General features: G+C 41.7%; 2 protein-coding genes across 3 annotated transcripts in view; both read left to right on the top strand.

Annotated features, from left to right (window-relative positions):
* The window catches only part of scaf8 (SR-related CTD-associated factor 8), a 70,568-nt gene extending 51,583 nt beyond the window's left edge, over nt 1-18,985 (top strand). Inside the window, exon 21 of the mRNA XM_088319405.1 lies at nt 18,894-18,985. The gene's annotated coding sequence lies outside the window, so the exon portion shown is untranslated. The remainder of the gene's footprint in view (nt 1-18,893) is intronic.
* Nucleotides 1-21,295, top strand: part of tiam2a (TIAM Rac1 associated GEF 2a) — a 68,996-nt gene that overhangs the window by 4,948 nt on the left and 42,753 nt on the right. The window contains exons 2-3 of one of the 2 annotated variants that reach the window (XM_088319389.1): nt 18,894-18,985; nt 19,807-20,988. In XM_088319389.1, the coding sequence (XP_088175515.1) occupies nt 19,813-20,988 (1,176 nt within the window). In that variant the 5' untranslated portion in view covers nt 18,894-18,985; nt 19,807-19,812. Of the gene's footprint in view, nt 1-18,893; nt 18,986-19,802; nt 20,989-21,295 lie in introns of both variants that reach the window. The other variant, XM_088319384.1, reaches the window with a different exon arrangement.

The following is a 21,295-nucleotide window of genomic DNA, read 5'->3' as shown; positions in this document are numbered from 1 at the left end:
GCCGTTGTTTCAGTTTTGTGTTGAGGAGCCTCATTAATACACCCCTCTCAGTCCCGCCCACTCTCCACTTGAGCAGGAGGTGGCTTGATATCCAAGCCAGATAATCTCTTTTCTTGATTTCTCACTCCCCAAGCTTTGTCATGTTGGTTCAGTCGTTTGGCACCCGGCCAGTGTCAACACATTCTGGTCCCTGGCTATCCCATATTGACTCTCTGAACATGCTCAATTAACTCTCTTTCCTAAAAAAAAAAAAAAAGAGGTGAATGTAACCAAAGATCGTGTTTCCTGGAGCGATACAATCATCGGGCCTTGTTTGGCTGTCAGGCCTCAGCTGTCAGACGGAAGAGGATGTTAGCTCATTGCAAAGAACGCTACGATAAGAACACTCATCTGTCATCTGTTTGCAGTCACCAGGGAGAAAAAGGCTGCAGTATACATCACATGGGCACCTTGCCTTATACCAAGGGGATGGGACCGTTTTCCTCATGACAGCTGCACTAAATGCATGAAAAATGTGATGCAATAATGAAAGCAATTCCTCTGAGGATTCATTTGTTTTTTGAATTGCATTGCGGCACTGATGAAATTCTCTTTCAGGCTACGCGTAGGCTTCTCACTGCTGCCTAACATGATGCCCAAACACTACACCAGCTTTCTTATCTCACACAAACATCCAGTGCGCCACTATGCCGCTGGCAGTGCCAAAACACTATCTCTCTTCTGCTCTTGCATAAGAGCTGTTTCAAGTAAAGGTGTGCTCCGTTTGCCCAAGGGAGCGCGGGAGATCCATCTCCCTCACTTGCTCACTGCACCTGCGCGGCTAAAGAAAACACTACCTGATGAAATTCATCGTTCAGTTTGCTTCTGTTGTGTGTTTGTAGCGTTCCTTGAGCTCGTTATTGCTATTGTAAATGGCAAACACACATGCATGTATGCTGTGTTTGCAGGCGACGCTACAGGCTATTTATGGCACTTGACATTCAACGGTCATTGGAGAAGTTGACTTCTAATTTGTCTGCAGCTCTGTGCTAATGTTATTAAAGGACGTGCGGTCCGGGGAGCGAACCGCTTTGTTTAGTCTGTTCTCGTCCTGTCGCTTCTTTCCGAGCACAACTCATTTGGTGTCGTTTGCGGGGATAATTTACATTAATTCAATCAGATCGTCAATTTGTCCATTTGTCTGTTTAGTATGGAAGTCCGGAGGTAGAGGATGGAAACATATTTGGTGGCTTTTCCAGATGTTTCAAAGTGTCTGCAGTTTAGACTGACTCTGTGTGGTAAGAATGGAAGACATGACTCATAACTACAAGGGATGTGCAAAGAGAACCGGTGGATGTGTGTATTTGGGGAAATCACTCAGTGTGGATGAATAAGGGCTGCTGTGGCTCACTCGTGAAGCGTTCCATCTCTCGGAGAAGGAAATGACCTCACGCCAGTGTCTGCCGACATTAACACTTTGAACAAAAAAAAGAAAAAGAAATAAGGTAGTATAAAGTCAGTGAATATGCCGATAATGTTCTATTGTCAAACATGAACCAAATTTCACATTTCAAAAAGTCCCAAATTTATAATAATGTGTTTTGAAATAAGTGATTAGGAAATGAACACTAGGAAGTTGATTTTTTCTTTTTTTTTTTTTAGTTCATACACACAATACACACCACAGAGCAACGTGCAGTTCACGTAACAACCATGAAGAAAAGCAGCCATGGATGTAGGAGGTGTCACCATCACAATCTTATCTGCTATTCATGGTATGAAAATGTCATTGGCTGTTTTGGCACTCCTCCATCTGCACGGCATGTCAAGGATTACTGCAAATTAGAGACAGACAGACTGAAGAGATGCACCAAAAATTCGGCCACTTATCATTTTCGGACCTAGACAGTTAATCACCGAAATAAACACAAGCAAAAACCTTTAAAGCCTGCGCGCTAGCTTCTCGGCAGACTAAACAATGCAAACCTTGAAAATCATGGGGAGTCACTCAGAATAAAAATAGCGTGATTTTAAAAAAACAAAAAAACAACAAGGCATGCTTCCATGGTAGCCCTTGATGCATTAGGCCCTCAGGGCGAGAACGCAGCCTGGTCACAGAGCACTACCTGCCTCTCTAGCGGCAGAGCAAACGTGTGCATCTCTAGGAAGGAACCAAAAAGCTAGCACTTAAGCTGCATTTACTCTGCGGGGTACGATGCTCACTTCACTTTTTTTAAACAGATCTTTTTATGTACTTGTCCACAAGAATTTTTGTTTTTGCCTGTTTATGTGAATGGAATGCATCTGACGTGACACGCACACATAAAACACAACATCATGCTGGGCAGTGTTTACGCAAGTAATGGCCGCTGTTGCACACTCCGCAATGCTTCCAAATCCGACTAGAACCCAACCATGAAAAAAAAAAAAATATTCAGACAGTTCGTCACTAACACCTTCACATCAGGCCATTTTTTTTTTTCGCGTGAACTGTGCAAATCTGTATTGTGTTCTGTTCTGAGGCTTCTCATACCAATATATTGCAATGTATTAACTTTTTCAAAAAAATCAATTTAAAGATGGTATTTCAGTCAGCTACATATTAATGTGGCCTGGGTCAGATTTTGAAAAAAAAAAAAAAAAAAAGTAAATCACAATTGTACTCTTTACACATTGTGGAAAAAAAAAATCCAATAAATGTCACATATGGGCAAACCCCACCCAGTATTTCTCTATGTCTGTCCGTCTAAATCACGTGTGACAGATAAAAGAGTTAAATGATAGCTACAGTTAAATAAAAGCGAAATAATTTCTGGATAAATGATGTGTGTGATCCATCGACTCTTGACAAATATCTGTCTGGTTGACCCGCAAGCGTGCAATGAAGGTTATTGTCATTCATCTTCCTAGACAATACAATCAAGAAGTCATGATCTTATTTTCACTTATATTTTGTTGTTTTGGGGATTGATGGAGCCTCAGCTCTTTGCCTCTGTCTGACAGAGACCTTAACTCGAAAAAATTATTCTAATAAGTGATATTTTCTTTTGAGTTTATTGCCATTTTCTTTTTTGGATGCTACTGCGAGGATCCAGCAGCAAGCCCTGTGGTCTGCGCCTCACCTCCACTTGGAAACTTGTGGTCGCCTTCCTGTGCACTAATAACAACGTTTTAGGGCGCACACGTCCACATTAGTCTTCAACTAATAATAACAATGTAGAGACGTGCCAAGATCTGGGTTTTCCTGTCAGCTGAGACGGTTGTTATGGTTCAAGGACCCGAGTGAAAGCTGTACTTATGCAGTCATGTTATATTAATGGCCTGTGCGTATCATTGCTCTCGCTGGATTTTCCCTTTTTCCGATGCATATACTCGCTTACAGATGAGCGTTCTAGTTTCCCACTGGAAGTTTGATAAAGTATGTTTTAGTTTTGAGCACTCTAAATTTTGTTTGTCGTGTTGTCCAAGTGGCATTATTCAGTGTGGACAGGGTGAAAAGGATGTCTTAAAATGTTAAGTTTAAAAAAAAAAAAAAATCCTTAAAAGAATATATATATATTTCAACCATCTGGAAGGCATCCCTTCTTCTTTCTGATCTTTTTCACCAACATGCTTTACTCTGTGACTCCTGGTAAGCCATAAAATATTTTTTTGGCCTGCCACTGGGGGACCAGGGCCAAAACACATACACGGCATGAAAAATACCAGAACTTGAGATCTTGTCTTTAATGCAGGGGTTCATCACAACCAATTTGATGCAGTCTCCCCCTGTTTCAATTTCTGTTGTCTGTCATGATCATTGTGGAGTCAGATAATGTGCGAATGTCTGACTTTATCCAGCAACTTTCTGCCTTGCACGTTTTCAAGCATGAAGACATCCTAGAATCTCTGCCTGTTCTGCATGTCCACGAGCAGATGAGAAGAACAGAGGATGGTTTGTAATCAGCCGTTCGCCTCAAGGGTTAAGTATCCATCCTTTTTGCCTTCTAAGCCCTCCCCCTTATTAGGAGGGGAAGGCTGTGAATAAATACCACCCTTGTCCTCTCATAATGGAACAGCTTGACCTCTCATGACCCCTGCTGGTAGCGCATCTGCCTGTCCAATCCCACCAACAGCGTCCTATGGGACATAACCAAGCTGCCACATCTGCCCCGCAACCTATAATTCAATCGCTTCTGGAATTTATTTTACTGATTTAAGAATAAAAGCGTGGTCAATAATGAAGGTGTTGTTTTAGACTCCATCTTAGTTGTTTTTTTTGCCTCTCTAGTGCAGATGATGACCGCATCATGACCAAGAATCTTATTGATATTCTGGTTCTGATTTGAACAATTTTGGCATATCATTTAGTGTCATTTGTAAAAGTGTCGCACATACGGCTAACTTTCTGGTTCTTTGCTGAGACGTGTCATGCGCGAAAAAGCTTGTTGCTGTGACATCACCAAGTATTGACCACAATCCTCTGTGGCAAAGCCCCGCCAAAGTGAGTAAATATGATTGCAAAACGTTATCTCTTCATGTAAAGGCACTCGCATAAGTCAAAAAACTGGTTTTGGTGAGAAGATTGCGGCCTTTGTTGCTTTGTTTATTTCAACGCTGCTGGTTAAACACAACGCCGCTTTGTGGAACACCTGCTCCGGATTAGAGTTGAGAGCGGCTCCCAGCTAATTACTCGTGATAATTCCCGCAGTGAACCTTAATCTTAACTCCGGCCATTTTGACTGCTTTCAGACTGAGCTGTAAATTGTTGAAATTCAAATCTGTTTCCTCTTGTCGGAAAGACGGATTAATCGACCCTACATGTTAACACTGGCACACATTCTTTACCGAGCTAGTTTAAACCACTAACGTGGCATTTCATTTCCCAAATCTCAGCACAGCCTTTGTTTCATCTCTGTAAATTGAAAGCTATCCATATTTTATCAAACAACCTCCAGTACATTCCTTTTGGCCATGAATTCAACCAAAGCAGATAAAACAATGAGTCCCTCTTTTGTAGAGATGAGTCAACTTAGGCAAGGTCTTTTATTCAGACCTACTGCAACATGTTGACTCAGACGTCCATGGTGGCCCAAAGTGGAATAAAATTAGTGTGTCTGCGTATCTCATAAGCAGCTGTCTCGCCAGTTGTTGCTTCTCCAGAATGCCAGGCTTCTCACATTTCTGCCTTATCCGAGTTGTAAACGTCCTATTGACAGTCTTGATAAATCATGGCGTGTATTTTACGTCAACCTCATCTGGAAGGTGCAATAAAGCCAACCTTGATAACGGGAGTGATGATTTAAGCAAAGCCTTCATTGCTTTGGCCTTCATCAACCTTTGATCGACAATTGCTGTGGGGAAACACACATGCTTGATTCCAAGATGCTGTCTGATCTGATGGATATTTATGTAGCAGTCCAGACCGTGGTGCTGTATTGCTTGATGGCAACCTGCTGCTTACCACATTTTCTACGAGGGGTATGCTCAAAATATTGATACTTGTATACTTAAGTACCATACAATAGACGTAGTACTCCGGCTCCATGTGGAGTTGTCTCACATAAGAATGGCAGGCCTGCAGAAGAGATCTATTTAAAATGTTATTAAAAACAAAAGAAATGTGGCGTCTAACCATATGACAGGTCTTAAACCTTTGCATTTTGGCTAAAATATTGAAGGACGCCAATAAATGTTTTCCACATGAAAGAGGTGTGACGCTCGGTCATCCGGGAGGGGCTCAGAGTTGAGCCGCTGCTCCTCCGCATTAAGAGGAGCCAGGTGAGGTGGCTCGGGCAACTTGTCAGAATGCCACCTGGACGTCTCCCTGGTGAGGTGTTCCGGGCATGTCCCACTGCGAGGAGGGACCGAGGACACGCTGGAGAGACTATGTCTCCCGGCTGGGTTGGGAACACCTCGAGATTCCCCAAGAAGAACACTATTTTCCGCTATCAATTGTTCAAAAGTTGAGGAAGGCACCAAAATAAGTTGGCTCACTTCTGTGCAACTACTTCAAAAGTTATATAAATGAAGAACTACAGAAATCAGAATGATTTCCATTGTGAGGCTGAAATCAGAGGGTTTGAATATTTTTTTTTTTTTTGTCTCTTAACAATTACTTAACAATGATTAAAAAAGGTGTTGATTAGTTTGAAAATTAATTTAATTTATATATTTTATTAAATAATTTGTTATATTTCACCAAGAGGAGCTCTTCAATCTTGTTGTACACTGAGTACAATGACAATCGAGGGCATTCTAATTCTGTTTAATGGATTAATTTCGACACCGGTTTTGACGTTGCCGTTTATCTCAAAATCTTTGATGAGGTCAGTGCAGTCACTTGACAGAAAACTTATTTAGACCCGCGAGTGCAGTAATAGCCCCTAAAGGCCAGTGAGTAACAGCTCCTTTGCTATTATGACCTTGACCATGATGAGCAAAGCAAGCAGGCAGTGTCAGTCTATTTCACCACCCGTAATAGCCTCCCAACGTCATCTTGGCTTTCACTGTCACTGTTTAAGACTTTGGCACGTGTGACTGATGAAAGCGCTGAGCTTGCAACAATCACGCCGACCTGCCAGTTTCCTGTGCTGACGTTCCTCAGCTTCTGATTTTCATGGCTTTGTTTTTCCGGCTCATTTTCCTGTGGCCTAAATCAGGCCCTCGGGAGATTAATCCAGTCTGTATTTGGACTGGCTTTAATCTGTACATTGGCCTTTATTATAAGCCATAACAGAAGCACCATTGCAAGATCAACGTATGTCTCGCGCTCTCTAGTCTTTGATTTCCACGTCACGTGCCAGTGATCCTCCATTCCCTCCACTAGGACTGAACTAGTTATAGTTTTTGATCCAAATTGTGATTCCAGAAAATTCATGTGATCGCCAAAGCTTAATTTTTTTTCTCCCCCTAGCACTCCTGACTGACCCAGTATGTGTTGCATCAACTATAATCTCACACATAAACACCGTCACTTTCCTCTCCTGCAACGCTCGCTTATCAGAATCAAATCATGATGGCACCGGGACATAGTAAGCATGCTCCACCAAAACCGAAACAGTTACATCCAGGATGAGGCGTTTAGAAGGTAAAAAGTGTATACTAGTTACTATTTTAAATGTTTATATTGTTTATGTATTTGCGTGTCATTTTTATTTCATGACATAAAAGTATAAACGTGGACTTATGTTTACATGAAAATGCAAAATTTGAATTAAAAAAAAACTGCTCAAAGATTCTATCTGCCCCCTTTAGCAGAAAATAATGACTTCTCACATTTAAACAACTTGTTACTCCCATTTTAATTTTTACACTTATATCATGCTCGGTACTTTTAATGTAAAGGGATTATTTGAAGCAAGTTAGTCTATGACTAAAATATGAAAAACAATTTACATATGATCTTACATTCTTTTGTAATGAACATGTAAAACTCAGAACATCTTTGGTTAAAATATAAAATAGATGTTTACATATGTTATTACATATGAAAGCAAGCAGTAGTTCTGGATTTATTGAACCTTGTAAAAAAAAATAAAAATAAAATGTGAAAGGATTGCCGCCCTTACACATCGGAGGATTTTTGAGTGAAAGCTTTTAATGTTCTGATGGTATGATGCAAGTTTCTGACACATTTGTTACTCTTACTCTATATTGTAAATATTGCACTCAATTAGGGAAAACAGAAAATCATAAATTGAATCGCAATCACCGTCAGGAAAAAAAAGCAATTCAGTATTTTCCTGAAATCATTTAGTGACAAATGTTGCACAGTTGCATTTTTGGATCGAGGTTAAACTGGGCTGCAAGGAAAGATGCTTTTGGGGACCTTTGTGTGTTAAGACAATGACAAACTCCTGCTGGCGTCACACTTCTTCAACAATGCAGAGAGGGATTAATGTATGTCTGGAACGCGTATGATGGATGAGCCCCCCCCCCCAAAAAAAAAAACGCATTTTATATAGCCTCTAGGTGCCTGAATGCAGATGGAGCTCTTGCAAGTGTGATTTCTGCTAGCATAGCAGGTGTGTTTGTGTGTTTTGGGACAAAGCCACAAAGGGTTTGGCCTACTAGCCCAGATGCTGCGGTATGCACCAGCCACGTGTCACTTTGGCTGTTTAAAAAGAAAAAAAAAACCTGCTTTTAGCTTGTTACTATCTCTCTGGGACTCTTTAAATGATTGGTGCTGTCCATGAATTCAGGCCCGTGTGTTGCCATGTTTCCACTAAGCAGTCAGTTTTGCCTTTCAGTTTTTTCCCATTGTCTTGCGAATATGTCAGCCCACCAGTGGACTACATTAAATTTATGGAGCATAATGCAGTCAACCAAGCTTTATGCATTGCTTAAACCGCTTAGCCATGCCTCAGTGTTTGTGTGACGGTGACTGTTTTATTCATGTTTGTGAACATTGATTACCATTTATGCCCGCGCCCCTCTCCCTAATCCCCGCGCTTCCATTGTTGCTATGAGACCTGTGGTGACAGTGTTGGACCTCCAGCATCCGAGTCTCATTATGATGCACTGGTCAATGATCTTTGATGGATCTTCCTGAGGGAATTCCGAGTCGGTCTCACCGCAGAGCACTATAGTGGCTTTGCTAATGAGTAAGTGAATGATATTAATCGCCCCTAGCTCACACTTCAGTGTAATAGATGATCCTCACAAAGTGCAGCCTCAGCCAATTCCTGCGGAGTCACACTTTAATGTGCCGCATGAACGGAATAAAGTCACAACATTGTGGATAATGAAATGGTTTTGTTATTGTATTGTAGCTAATCTTCTTTTCATGTTGCTCCATCTGAACTGAAGTTACTTTTTTTTTTTAAAGCTTTATCAATGAGTAGTTGTATATCCACTGTATGCCACAAAGCTCATGTGTGCATGTTTTCCATTCTGCCTCAGGGTTTCTTATCTTCCGGAGATTTCATAGGCACGGCATATCACGCACCATATTTCTTTAACCACATCCGTCATTCGTAGGATTTTCTCCCTATCGTCTTCAAAGCAGCCAGCATGCTCTTGCTTTGGTTCCACTCTTGAGTAGACAATGTGGCAATGGCGTGAAACCACTGGGTTGAGATGTGCTGCTCATCTTTGATGGCGGAATTGTACGAAAATACAGCAGGATGCATTTGTGAGCTCTTTTCTCATGTTTTAAATGATTCAAAAATAGGTTTTTGGGTGTTAATAACTTACAGCGCAGTGCAAAATGTTTTATTATAATGTTAATAATGTTTTATTGTTTATGTATTTCACACTATAAAAAAAAATAAACGTGGTTCAAAACCTAGCGTTGGGATTGGTAATTACTGATTTATTTTCAAACTCAAGATCGATTTTTCTAATTGTTTTCCTCCAATATGGATTTCTTTCAAAGACTGAATGTGTGACATCTTACCAGTATTCACATCAGCATTATTTGACTCAAATGTTTTTGTCATTAAGCCTATAAAGTAGAATTATCACGCTGGCACCGTGTGTTGATAGCATTATATTCATGCACAGATGTTTAATTGCATTAAAATATGCTCTATAGCCTGCCAGACTGAAAAGTGTGCTGTGTAAGTTTGGAGCAAATTCAAGACTGCTCTGTGTATTTAACCTTCAAACTGACCTTCTGCTGGCCAATAAACTTGTTAAATTAGCCGATTTGAACTCAATGCCTTACGGGAATCTGAGACATTGCTCTGCATCCTTTTTCTAGTGTAACCTATACATCCCTCTGCCCCTGCAAACAGGTTATGCTTGTTAAATGCATGCACAAACCCGTGAGTCTGTAGCTGGATGCGCTGCCCCTGAAGCCAATTAGTCTCTAAACAAAGCATCACCACAGCTTGCAGCATTTTTATCCTCTTTACATTTGAACAACTGTCACTTTAGTAAATCCTATGATCTCTCTTGATATAAACAAAGTGATGTTTTGCAATGGAACACTGACTACTACACACTAACCAATGCATTTTGAGAAACAGAATTATTTTGATATATCGCGGAGCTCGATTGGTGAAAAGAAACAAAACAATAAGCGGGTTTCACCCAACGGACCAAAAAGCTCGACCTCCGACCCCGGTTCAAAGCAAACTGTTCATAAGGGAATCCCATCAGTTCTTAACCCTCCATTCTTTATGACACTCTTATCGTTCATTGAAGCATCTGGACACTCCAGAGATTTGAGTCCTTATTTGTGGGTGTATCAGACTACTTGTCTTTGCAAACAAGACTAATCAGGATCAATTTATGGGCCTCCATACTCATGCGTCTTTTACAAAGTATATCTGACTGCAGTCCCGCTCGGCAGATCATAGCTAAATTGTTTCGAGGTAGTATTAGCATGCTGAATGAATTCCCATACTTCTGCCCCAAACTGTCCTCCATTTGTCAGGCCAGGTCCCACGAGCATCACCGCCCGCCCCCAGTGGGATTTTGTTTTCATTAAACAGGGATTATTGAAAGTAATCTGTGGCTAAATGTGGCATAATTTAAAATTGGCCCGGATTTTTACGAGCTGTAACTGTTTAACACGTTAATCTAGCAGATAAACTGCAGACATGACTTGTTTTGCTAAGTTTGACTTAGCTAATTAGCGTCGTAATTTTCTAGCATAGGTTATCACACTGGTGTTAAACTCAAGGCCCGGGGGCCAGATCTGGCCCGCAAACTTGTTTTATGTGGCCCACAAAGGACAAATCATGTCCATCATTTTCTTCTCTATTAACATTGAGATATGAGATATTTCCATTTTATTTGGTACCAATCCTTCCCTTTTAAAATAATTGAAAAAAAGTTGAACAAACAACAATTACTTACTGTCTGCTGAGTTCAAAACTGGCTTTTCATCAATTTGTTGTGTGTATGTGATAAGGTACATTTATATAGGTTCGTATTCATGACGACCCTGTGAGGGAAACCATAACTACGATGTGGCCTGTCCACAAAAATGAGTTTGATATCCCTAGGTTATCAGGATACAGGGGAATGTTTTCCTTATTGGCAGACTATTAATTTCAAATTTCAGGTAGTCTCATAAAAATGATATGATAGCTAATTCCCTGTATCTCAATGGCATCTGCAAAATATGCCTGTCTGGTTACCAGCTAAAGGTCTTTCCACGAGGTAAAAAATAGAAGATGAGTCACAATCATTCATGGTCTGGAACAAGCTTTTGAAAGTTTTTTTATTTGTCTTGGCAGAATTTTGTAATTGGATTTAATCAAGGGTCTCAACATTTGGCTAAACAGACTGGCTTGAGCACCTGCTCGGTATGAATATGCATCACCGTGGTGCTCTTTGCCTTCTTTCTGTCTCTTTTCATGCATCCTACTCCCACCAAGTGTGTTGTTCACTAACCTTTGAGCAGACAAAAGGCTTTGAGAGCAGACCAGACTCCTCTGCATCGTCTATTGTATGGCGAACAATGTTGTTTAGCTCCGATGAGTCCTGCTGGACCTCATGTTGTCATGTCAGGCAGCAGGCTGATAGATGCCTATTGCACAGCTGCTCATACAGCGTCGTTTGGATATGACTTTGTAAAGGTGTTTCGAAAAAGATTAATTTAAAGTAAGGATAATGTGTCATCGGATCTCAGGATTCCCCTCAGACTTGATCGAAAATGCCACCAATATGTACTACTCATCTAGCCTGGTTTTGGAATGGTAAAGGACGCATATTTCTTGTAATTCTTGATCTGACACGATACAATCTGACTATACAGAAACCAAAAAAGTCTTTCAAAGTTCCATTCTCACACCGGCTAATGGACAAAACTCATTTAATCCAATCAAAATTCGGATTAAAATTATGCTCGGATATACTCATGGACACAAAAATATTTAGCGGATTAAAACTTGCTTTTTCATGCATCGTACTTTCCATCGGAATAAATTATTTGGACATGCGCAGATTGACCAATTGATACTGGAAATAGTTCTTGTAGAAGAAGAAGTTCAAGTGACTTCAGTGTCTACTTTATTCACATATTTTTCCCGTTTGCGCTGTTCCGTTGCGTTAATATTTCCTCATGTAGCTGCAAATGTACCAGTTCAGTCTTGCGCATGCCATAATTCCCTGACTCTGCTTCTACGAACTTCTGGCAATAAGGTGTGTACTGACGTCATACGCGTGCACAATAATGACGGTTTGTTCCGACATTTCGGAAGAAATGTTTTCATGTGCGCCGAACGGATTATCAATAGACGTAAACTACCCCTCTCGTTTGGAATATTACGAATTGGGTGTGTACAGAAAGCATTTTTATTCAGATCAGGCATTTTTTTAATGCAGCCATTGTCACTTTTTGTATTCCTCTCCAATATAATCTGTTTACAAATCGACAAATAGCAGTCTGTATGGCCCCCCCCCCCACTCCCCAGTTATTTCGACAAAATGCAACAAACTGTGTGACATCACATAATGAGCTGAACTGTAGATTCACCCAGCCGACTCTTGCGAGAGTGTTGATAGCTGCTGTAGCAAACAGTCTTGCACTCGCTAAGAAACCATCACTCCCCCGCTGGTCCTGTGCTGTGCTCTGCTGTGGCCGAACTCAATTATGTGACCACAGTAATGCGAGCCATAGACAAATGGAGGCGTGCGTGGAGTTTTAAACCACCGGTGGTCTTGAGTGCGTCTCCACCAGGGGACGGCTTAGTCACAACATTTCAAAAGCATCTCCCGAATTCCACTAACAGGGAATGTTCGGAGTCTTTTTTTTTTCTTGGGGACAACTTGCTGTTTTAGCCCCAAGAAACAAGAAACTTGTCGTGTTGCAGACTTTGTTTCCTGTCAGTGTTGACTAACCACACACAGACTCCGTCTGCCATGTAGCTGGCCACCTTGGCCTCCTAGTGGGCTTATTGTGCGATTTCGGATCAGACAAGGGCTCCAGTCATTGCGCCCTCCCCAGTGCCTGTAAGGCAACGCTATAGCCACTCCACGCCTGCTTGTCTCGCCCAGTCGTCTCAGACGGCTATGGAAAATTGCCTTGGCTGTAGCCAGTCATGCATCCTCCTCCAATCCAAGCCAACGGAAAAGCAGGGCTTCTATACCATGTAGGAAAAACAACTGGCAGGAGTGGAGGCTCTTAATTGATGGAAGCTATAAAGAAAATTCTTCCTTCTCTGACTGAGAAAGTGCTTCTGTTGAGAAGTTTTCCCTCGCTGTTCTGCTGCTTTCTTTGCCTGTGTTCCGTTACCCAGGGTTACCCCAGGAGGATTGTGATTCGCCAATTCCTCAGAGCGGGGAGGGAGTTTCCACGTGTCTTCCCGTGTGCGTGTGTGGTTGTGTGTGAGTCAAACGCAGCGTGTGTCTGTTGCCTTAAGACTCAACAAGCCTTCATGGGGAGAATCCACTTTAAGGTGACAGAACAGCAGCGAGAGTTCGTCTTTGCAATCTCTTCAAAGAGCTTTTAGATTAAAGGTCGGTGCAGCAGAGGTAAGGCATCTTATGGGCTCTTGTTATAGTATCTCCCGCTCCCTTTTGTTTGTCGTGGATTAAAAGGTGGCCGGGGTGGTCCGGTTGCCTTTGTGGAATCCTCTTGTTGATATTCGCAGGGTTTTTTTGCATGTGTGAATTATTGCACTGAGTCCAAACAGTTATCAGAACGCCACCTTGTGTTTTCTTGTACAGATGCAAAGCTTTCATTGTTTTCTTGTACGCAAATATAATGAAAGGCCCTGAAACTTTATGACTTGTAGTGTTCCTCATGCCGAGGTTGTCAAGCCAGATTTTAACCTAAAGAAGCTTGACAAGCACTTGTGATTGGTCCGACTGCATCCACCACACAGTATTGTCGACTTTTCAGTGAGTGATTCATACAATGGCAGTTGTCATCATGATGGGGTTCAAATTACAAAAAGAAAAAACTGACGGGGACGGCCTGCTCATTGGCGCCTTGTTTCATGATCACATCTGGATGAATTTTGTACAAAACGAATGAATGCCGTTGTTTTGCACAAGTTTGCCGTGTCTGAAAGCTGGAAAGCACTCCGCTCCTTCATAAGCACACTTGAGAGAAAGTACTAAGAGGCGGGTCTCGCAGTCTGTGATTTGACAGGAAGAAAGCTGCGCAACTGTGTAAACAGTCACTAGTAATAGCAAATGACCTCATTGTTTCGAGTTCACAGCATCTTTGCTCGTTGTTTGCTCATGTGAGTACTTAAGTTATTCACGCCGTCAGTTGCTTCATTATCATCAATTTCATGTTTTTAGGGCTGCAACTATCAAATGTTTTGGTCTTCAAATTCTAGTGAATATATTCAGGTGTTTGGATAAAAAAATAATTTGCTTGGTTAATGAACAATTATAAACACAGGAGAAAAAAAACACATTTCCACTTAATCATTAACAACCAACTGTTTTTTAAATTTTAGATAACATTTTAATGTTAAAATTTTAATTTGCACAGCAGCACACTATTTTCCTCTCTAGAAACATTAGTGAGATTTTAACAAATATCTTCTTTGAGACAAAGTGACGTCAGAACCACAGTAGCGATTTTGTCGCCACACATGAGTAAGCCAGGTTTGTTAAAAAGTCATCTGTAGGGACGACAATTGCGTCAGGCTGTCACCATCAAAGTGTGCAATCATTTCCGTTCATTGAACTGCCTTTGAAAAGTAACCCGACTATATTGGGCACTTGAACGCTGCCCGCCGCTAACTCTGATGCCCCTGCTTAACACTGTGTCAGCTTAATGAAGTTGTTTTCCTTTCTTTTTCTTTTTGCACCTTTAATTAGCGATTTAAATGTTACTTCGGGACAATGTTGTGTTGTTGACAGTTTGTGACGGCAATATCAAACGCAACCTGGAAGATGAGTAATGTCAGCCATTACACCGAGGCGTTACTGTCCATATATTATTTGGTAAAGTACGTTTTGTTTTTTGTTTTTTTCATAAAAATTGTCCTTCTCACCGGGTTGACTTCTTCTTCCTGACATTGTACAAAAATGCCTCCAGATACTCAAATTACTCAATGGATTGATTCAGCCCTACACAATATTATAAATGTTCTGCTTTTGTGATCTTTCTTGGAGCCCAATCAGGTATAGCTAGCAAAGTACTGGGGTATTGGCAATTTTGAAAACTGCACGATATTGCATGGGTGGCGCTCTGGAATGGAGGGAATGCCTTACTTGCCAAGCTTCTGTGTCGCAAGCTTCCTGCTCCACTTATCTTCAAGGTTAGATTCAATGACAAAAAAACGGTCCGATTTGAATCGGTGTGTTGCTTTTCCAGTTGCACTGTGGCTTTGTTTAAGGAAAATTCACTTCCTAAACCAACTGTTTGTACCGTGTTGAAGTGGAGCCCGAATCCCCAACTGCAGACCCAACACACAGTGCCAGACTAAACATGAAGCTTACGTGGGAGTTTTTCAAGGGTAGGGGGAGAAGAATGCCAGGTCACAGGGTGTCTCGAGGAGCGTCGGGGTCCCTTGGCCCCTGAGCAGATGGCCTGTAGGAAATCCATTGAGAAGAGCAGAGGTTGAAGGGGAAGAAGGAAGGAGGGAGGGTTCAGATTCAACGCCGTGGTTGCAGCTAAAAGGCAGACTTGTCTTGTATGCCTCAAAAGTCGCACAATAGTCCAGTTCAAGTCACAGCAGAAGGCGAACGTGTGTGCCTTTGGGTTTGGCACGCCTTCGAGCCTTTCACTCAGCTCTGTTCTGCCTGAATTAACTTTGCAAGGAAAGTGTCAGTGGCAAAAAAAAAAAAAAAGCCCCTTGTTGTTTTGGCAGCTGCTTTCATCGTCTTTGCACCCAACAACCACTTTGTCGCAAATTAGTTGTCATGAAAAGAATGGTTGGATGAATGATGTTATTAAGCATGTCTAGTCTAGATGAACTAGTCAACTGTTATCGGACTCGAGATGGTTGCTAATGCACACTACGCACATAAACATAATCGGTTCAGATTCTGGAGCCCATAAAATTCTCAATTCTGATTCTTAGGGGACAGGGTAAAAAAAGTTACATGGTTTAGATTAGGGCTGCCAAGATTAGTCGACTAACCACGACTTCGTCGATGATCAAGATCGTTAACAATTTAATAGTTCACAAGTCATTTATTTATAGATTTAATTATTAGGCGCTTTGCTTTTCTCTCAAAACTGCCTCATCTTCCGCGTTCCCGCTGACTGACATTGACAGAAGCCCTTAACCCTTCTCCAAATTTGAATTCATTAAACGTTATAGTTTTTATCACCTTGTGAACGTCACATGACCTAACTCATAAATCGTGAGCAGTGATTGGTCGTTCCCTGAGCAGCTGTGATGTCATTTTCAGTCGACAGCAAACGGTAAAATGGCCGTCCCCTGAGAAGGATTTTGGATTTTCCACAAATGAAATATGAATCCGAATATCGCGTTGAGACTAGCGAGGCCACATATAACATATTATTATTAAGAAAATTTGAAATTTAAATACCGGCATCATTGTAAAGGATATTAGCACGTGGACTAAAGAACACTTAAAAAAACATAGTTCATTTAATGAACTTCATTACGACGTCTCCAAAAGTATCTTAAAAATCTACCATGAAAAATGGAAGCCTTATATCAACAAGACCGAGAAACACTGCCAGCTTCTCTGGGCCACCGCTCACCAGAGATGGACTGATGCAAGGTGGTTAAGTTTTCCCGGGTTCTAATGAGCCCACATTTCAAATTGATTTCGTGAACCATGGACGTTGTTGCGTCGTTGGGCCAAAGTGAAAAAGCATCCACCGCATTGTTATTTAGTAGCGTGCACATCTGTGAAGGCACCATTAATGCTGAAGGGGACAAAAAGGTTTTGGAGCAACATATGTTGCCATCCAAGCAACGTCTTTTCCAGGGACATCCCTGCTTATTTCAGCAAGACAATGCCAAGCCACATTCTGCAGCAACACGCCAGATGTGTTGCAAGACTATGCCATCAAAGTACGAGACTGGCCTTCCAACAGTACACTTCCAAAGTTTACATATTTGTTTCCTTTTGGCGGTACAGTGACCGACTGGTCAGCACATCCGCCACGATGGCCGAGTGGTCTAAGGCGCCGCGTCCCGGACCCAGTCTCCCCAGGAGGCCTGGGTTCGAATCTCGTGGCTGCCAGGATGGCCGAGTGGTCTAAGGCGCCGCGTTCAGGACCCAGTCTCCCCAGGAGGCCTGGGTTTGAATCTCGAATTTCCCCATTGTGGGACTAATAAAGGCATTATTATTATTATTATTATTATTATATAAAGGTCCAGGGTTCGAATCCGGCCTTCCTGTGTAGAGTTTGGATGTTCTTCCCCTGTCTGTGTGGGTTTTTCTCCAGCTACTCCGTTTTCCAAGAGCAGGACATCATTGCCAATTAACAGTACACAAAACATGGTGATTTACTTAATGGGTTGGTCCGTAACATATAGGCAAATATGTTGATAATTGTTTCCAACATAAAAGCATTTGTTGTTTTGACTTAACACAGAGATGATCGGTTCACTTTTCTCAACATACACAAATCATATATTTAATGTTGAGAAACTGAAATATCAAGCAGCTGAACAGTGATAAAATGAGAGTTTATCTGTCAACATTCCATCTAAGTCCATTCACTTTGATGAAAAGGACATAATGAGATACATGTGCATGATGGACAGATTGCATTTTACAGCTCCCTAGTTGAATTTTACAGATCCCTCTCAAACGCCAGTAACTCGGGATGAACTTTGATTATATATCCTTGCTCCGCTATGAGGAAAATTCCTAATTAAATATTTGTGTCCTCATTTTCTTTTTCGACATTTCCTGCAAAATTCTCATGAAATCATTTGTCATCTGTTCTGGATAGAATGATGGAAAAAATTAATTAGTAGGTTTGCGGGGTTCCATTCTACGGTGCGTCTCTCCCGTCAGCATTGCAAAATTAAACACTCCAGAGCCATCTTTTATTTGTTCTTTTTTTAATCATTAAAACTTTGAGCTTATTTGTTCTACAAATGCCTTGGTAATTTTTGCAGATTTAAGTATTAAAGCACTCTTTGAGAGTGCTCAGCCACATTATTGAATCTCACCTCGTGGTCAAGGTGTATTTAAACAGAAACAGATAAAACTCTTAATACTGCACATCACTTAATCCCGAAGGATAAGGCTTTTGGCAGCGGACGGCTTGCTCGGTAACCCTATACATGCTGTACGGTGCTGTGAAGGCTTAGCAGAGTTAGCACTACTTTGAGAAGCATGAGCTACACATATGTCCTGTATGTAAGAGTACCAAAGATGCACCAGTCCCCGTTAAAAAGCACTACTGGGCCATTACTGGTTTAAGTTCTTTCTCTTGAACAAATGGCAGTTGCAAGGAAAAAAAAAAAGAAACAAGCCAGGATTCCATAGTTTAAAAATAAACACATGGGTAAACTGCAGCCAGCATTCAAAAACATTTCCAACGCTGAGCAAAGATTACGTCATTTTGTACTTGGGAGGTGGAAACATGTTTCCAGTATTTCATTTGATTGGCTTATTCAGAAGCAGTTGGGTGGAGAGAATGTTCAACTTGCTGTGCTTTAGTGCACACTCACACACACGGTGGCATTATGTTACCCTACTGACACTTCCAACAACTTGGTTCAAGTGAATCTATTGGGATTTCATGTGAGTTCTCGTTCACCTCGTATAAACTGCACATTTTCTATGTGAAAGAAACTTTTTTGAGCGCTACAACTTTGGTGATTTCACTTTGTGCAAACCCACCCACAACTTCAAATACTGCAAAAGTTTGACAAAAAGTAAGACATTTTTAAATTCCAGACAAGCCTTATTTCCATCCTAATAACGTTGTTCAACATGGATAGAAACACATTTCCAAAGTCCTCTGCCAAATGTTGTGTGTTAGCTCCTCTTTTTAATTGGTCCCGATGTTTTCTAACAAAGTCAATTACAGTGTTGAGCAGCAATATTGAAATCAATATCTTTGTCTGTTTCAGATGATCAAGGCTACATAAGAAGTCGTGTAACTTTAAGTCATGACGTGGGCAGATCTGGCACAAAGGAGCACCAATTTGAGACACTGAGCCAGGTGAGTCTGAGGGCATCGCGTTGGGTGGGTTTGTAAAGCATGAAACACTTTTCTCCAGTGTCTTTTTCATTTATACCAATTAAAGGCACAAAGTGAGCAGTATCTAAAGTGCACCAGGTGGCCCCCAAGAATCACACAAGTAGCTTGTTGTCCTTTTCTAAAATCGGCACACCAGTGATGGGACTTTTTGACTTCTGAGGAATATTATAGAGAAACACAGGGATTTATAGGAATTTATAGACATTGTGTTACACAATAATTCGTCTGTTTCCTACCTAGAGTCATTGTTGATAATTATTGTGAGATTTTATTAGTATGATCAAAATGAATGTCATTAATTATCAACATTTAATTAAGGTGAGAAATGCGTCTCAAAGTCGCATTAATCAGTACCTACGACGTAGCTCTCAATTTAAAATGGTGGGTGCCCCTCTAACCAAACTAAAGTATTAAGTGTAAATAGGTTGTTGCTATTAATCTCTAATTCCCTTCTACTCATGATCACATTACGGCAATGTTGCCTTTGTTTTCAAATGTTTAAAGAGAAGTGTTCAACAAGTTTGAAAGAGCTTTGATCATAGGGCAGAGTTTGATCTTAAGATGTGCTTTACACAATCATCAAACAGGACTTGTCTTTATGTTATCCTATAGCACAAAACAAACCTGACAGTGGTTGTATGGGTATGTATTAAGTAGGATTGTGTTTATTTTATTAGACCAGCAATAAAGGATGTTTGGTCACGGAGTCGTGTCTTCGACTCATCGCACAAAACCGTAACAACATCCACAGAAATTAATTGTGTGTGCTGTTTTCCAGACAGCCAGCAATGGGAAATTCTGAGAGCCAGTACAGCATCCAGGGCCTTAAAGCCACCGGTTTTGGCTTCTCTGGGACCCAGAAGCCATACTCTCTAAAGCTCGGCTCAGCCGCGGACGACCGTCTGTCACCTCACGAGTGGTGGAAAAGTGCACCGGTGAGCTCCGGGTATAAGGCCAAATGTGTCAGCAGAGGTTGTCTCTCCCCTCCGAAGAACCGACAGCCTTACTCTTCTCGTCACAATGACTACGTCTCCAGAGGAGCGAGGGGTAGCCCGAATGAACACCGCTGGCATCGGTCCACTGGATGTGGTATACGCAAGCGACATGTGTCGGATGACTATGAAGATAATCCATATGGTGCAGAGCTCAATGGCCACACTTTGAATGGCCAGAGAGACAAACAACAGGTTTTGGAGAAACAGAGTAGCCCCAGAGTAGTAATCAAGAAAGACGGTAGTCTGAGAGTGGAATTCACCAACACCTCAGGCAGCGATTTTCTCTTGGATGATGTCTCTGGTCCTGTGCAGCTCCTCAAATTCTCTGCTAATTTGGAGTCCCCATCCACCCCTAGTTTGCCCGGCTCCGGCAGCAGCGAACCCGACGGCCTCCAAAGTGGTCCTCCACCAGCCTCTACCTCCTCCACGGCCAGAACCAGTAAAGGAAGCTCTCTGAGCTCAGATGGATCCTGGTATGATTCCCCTTGGGGGACAAGCACAGAACTTTGTGAGCAGGACCAATCCTGTTCTTCTAACAGAACACAAGTGCACTCCCCTATCCAGCAACATGTTTCTTTCATCGAGCAGTCTTCCCCCGTGTCTATCGTCGGCCTGTATAAAGATTCCGCAATGGCTGCTACCTTCCCCACAAGCAAAGACCTGACCTCCCATTTAGAGGCGGCTCCTGTTGGCCATCAGCCACATCGAGCTTCCCTTGCTTCAGTCTTGGATGTCCCCTTAGAAGAGGAATGCCTCGAGGCCCGCCAGTATTCATCATACACCCTACCCTGTCGAAGGCCCAAAGCTCACACTATGAGCGAGGACCTGGATCAGTATCCCAACCATGAACAGCATCGGGAGCGAGCTGGATCAGAGTTTGGATTCCACAAGAAAGCTTCCATTAAAAAACACATCCGACGTTTCAGTGATTGGACTGGCAGCCTCAGCCGTAAGAAGAGGAAGACCCAGGTAATTGTGGCTTGAAATGTTTCATATTTTAAATATATTTTTTTCAATGAAAAAAAAAAAATCCGTGGCTCCACTGTGTTTAATTAAACAGTGCTCAGCACAATCAAGTAAGAGGGCTGTAAATGCAAAGTATCCTGAGCATGATTCATGATTCAGCTGCTGTAAAATGATACTTATCAGGTCAGAGGAGTTGGTGGAAATAAGTACAACTATTCTGTGGCTGCCTCCTGAAGGTTTTGAAGACCAATGTAATTTTTCTTCAAATGCAAAATGTATTATTTTAAAACAATCGATTTGACTGACTTCG

The sequence above is a fragment of the Idiotropiscis lumnitzeri genome, chromosome 1 (assembly GCF_059441095.1).
Source record: "Idiotropiscis lumnitzeri isolate Australia: NSW breed Sydney's pygmy pipehorse chromosome 1, RoL_Ilum_1.0, whole genome shotgun sequence".
In the NCBI taxonomy this organism is placed as follows: domain Eukaryota; kingdom Metazoa; phylum Chordata; class Actinopteri; order Syngnathiformes; family Syngnathidae; genus Idiotropiscis; species Idiotropiscis lumnitzeri.
The sequence above is the reverse complement of the archived record's forward strand: the minus strand, read 5'-3'. Positions and strand labels throughout refer to the sequence as shown.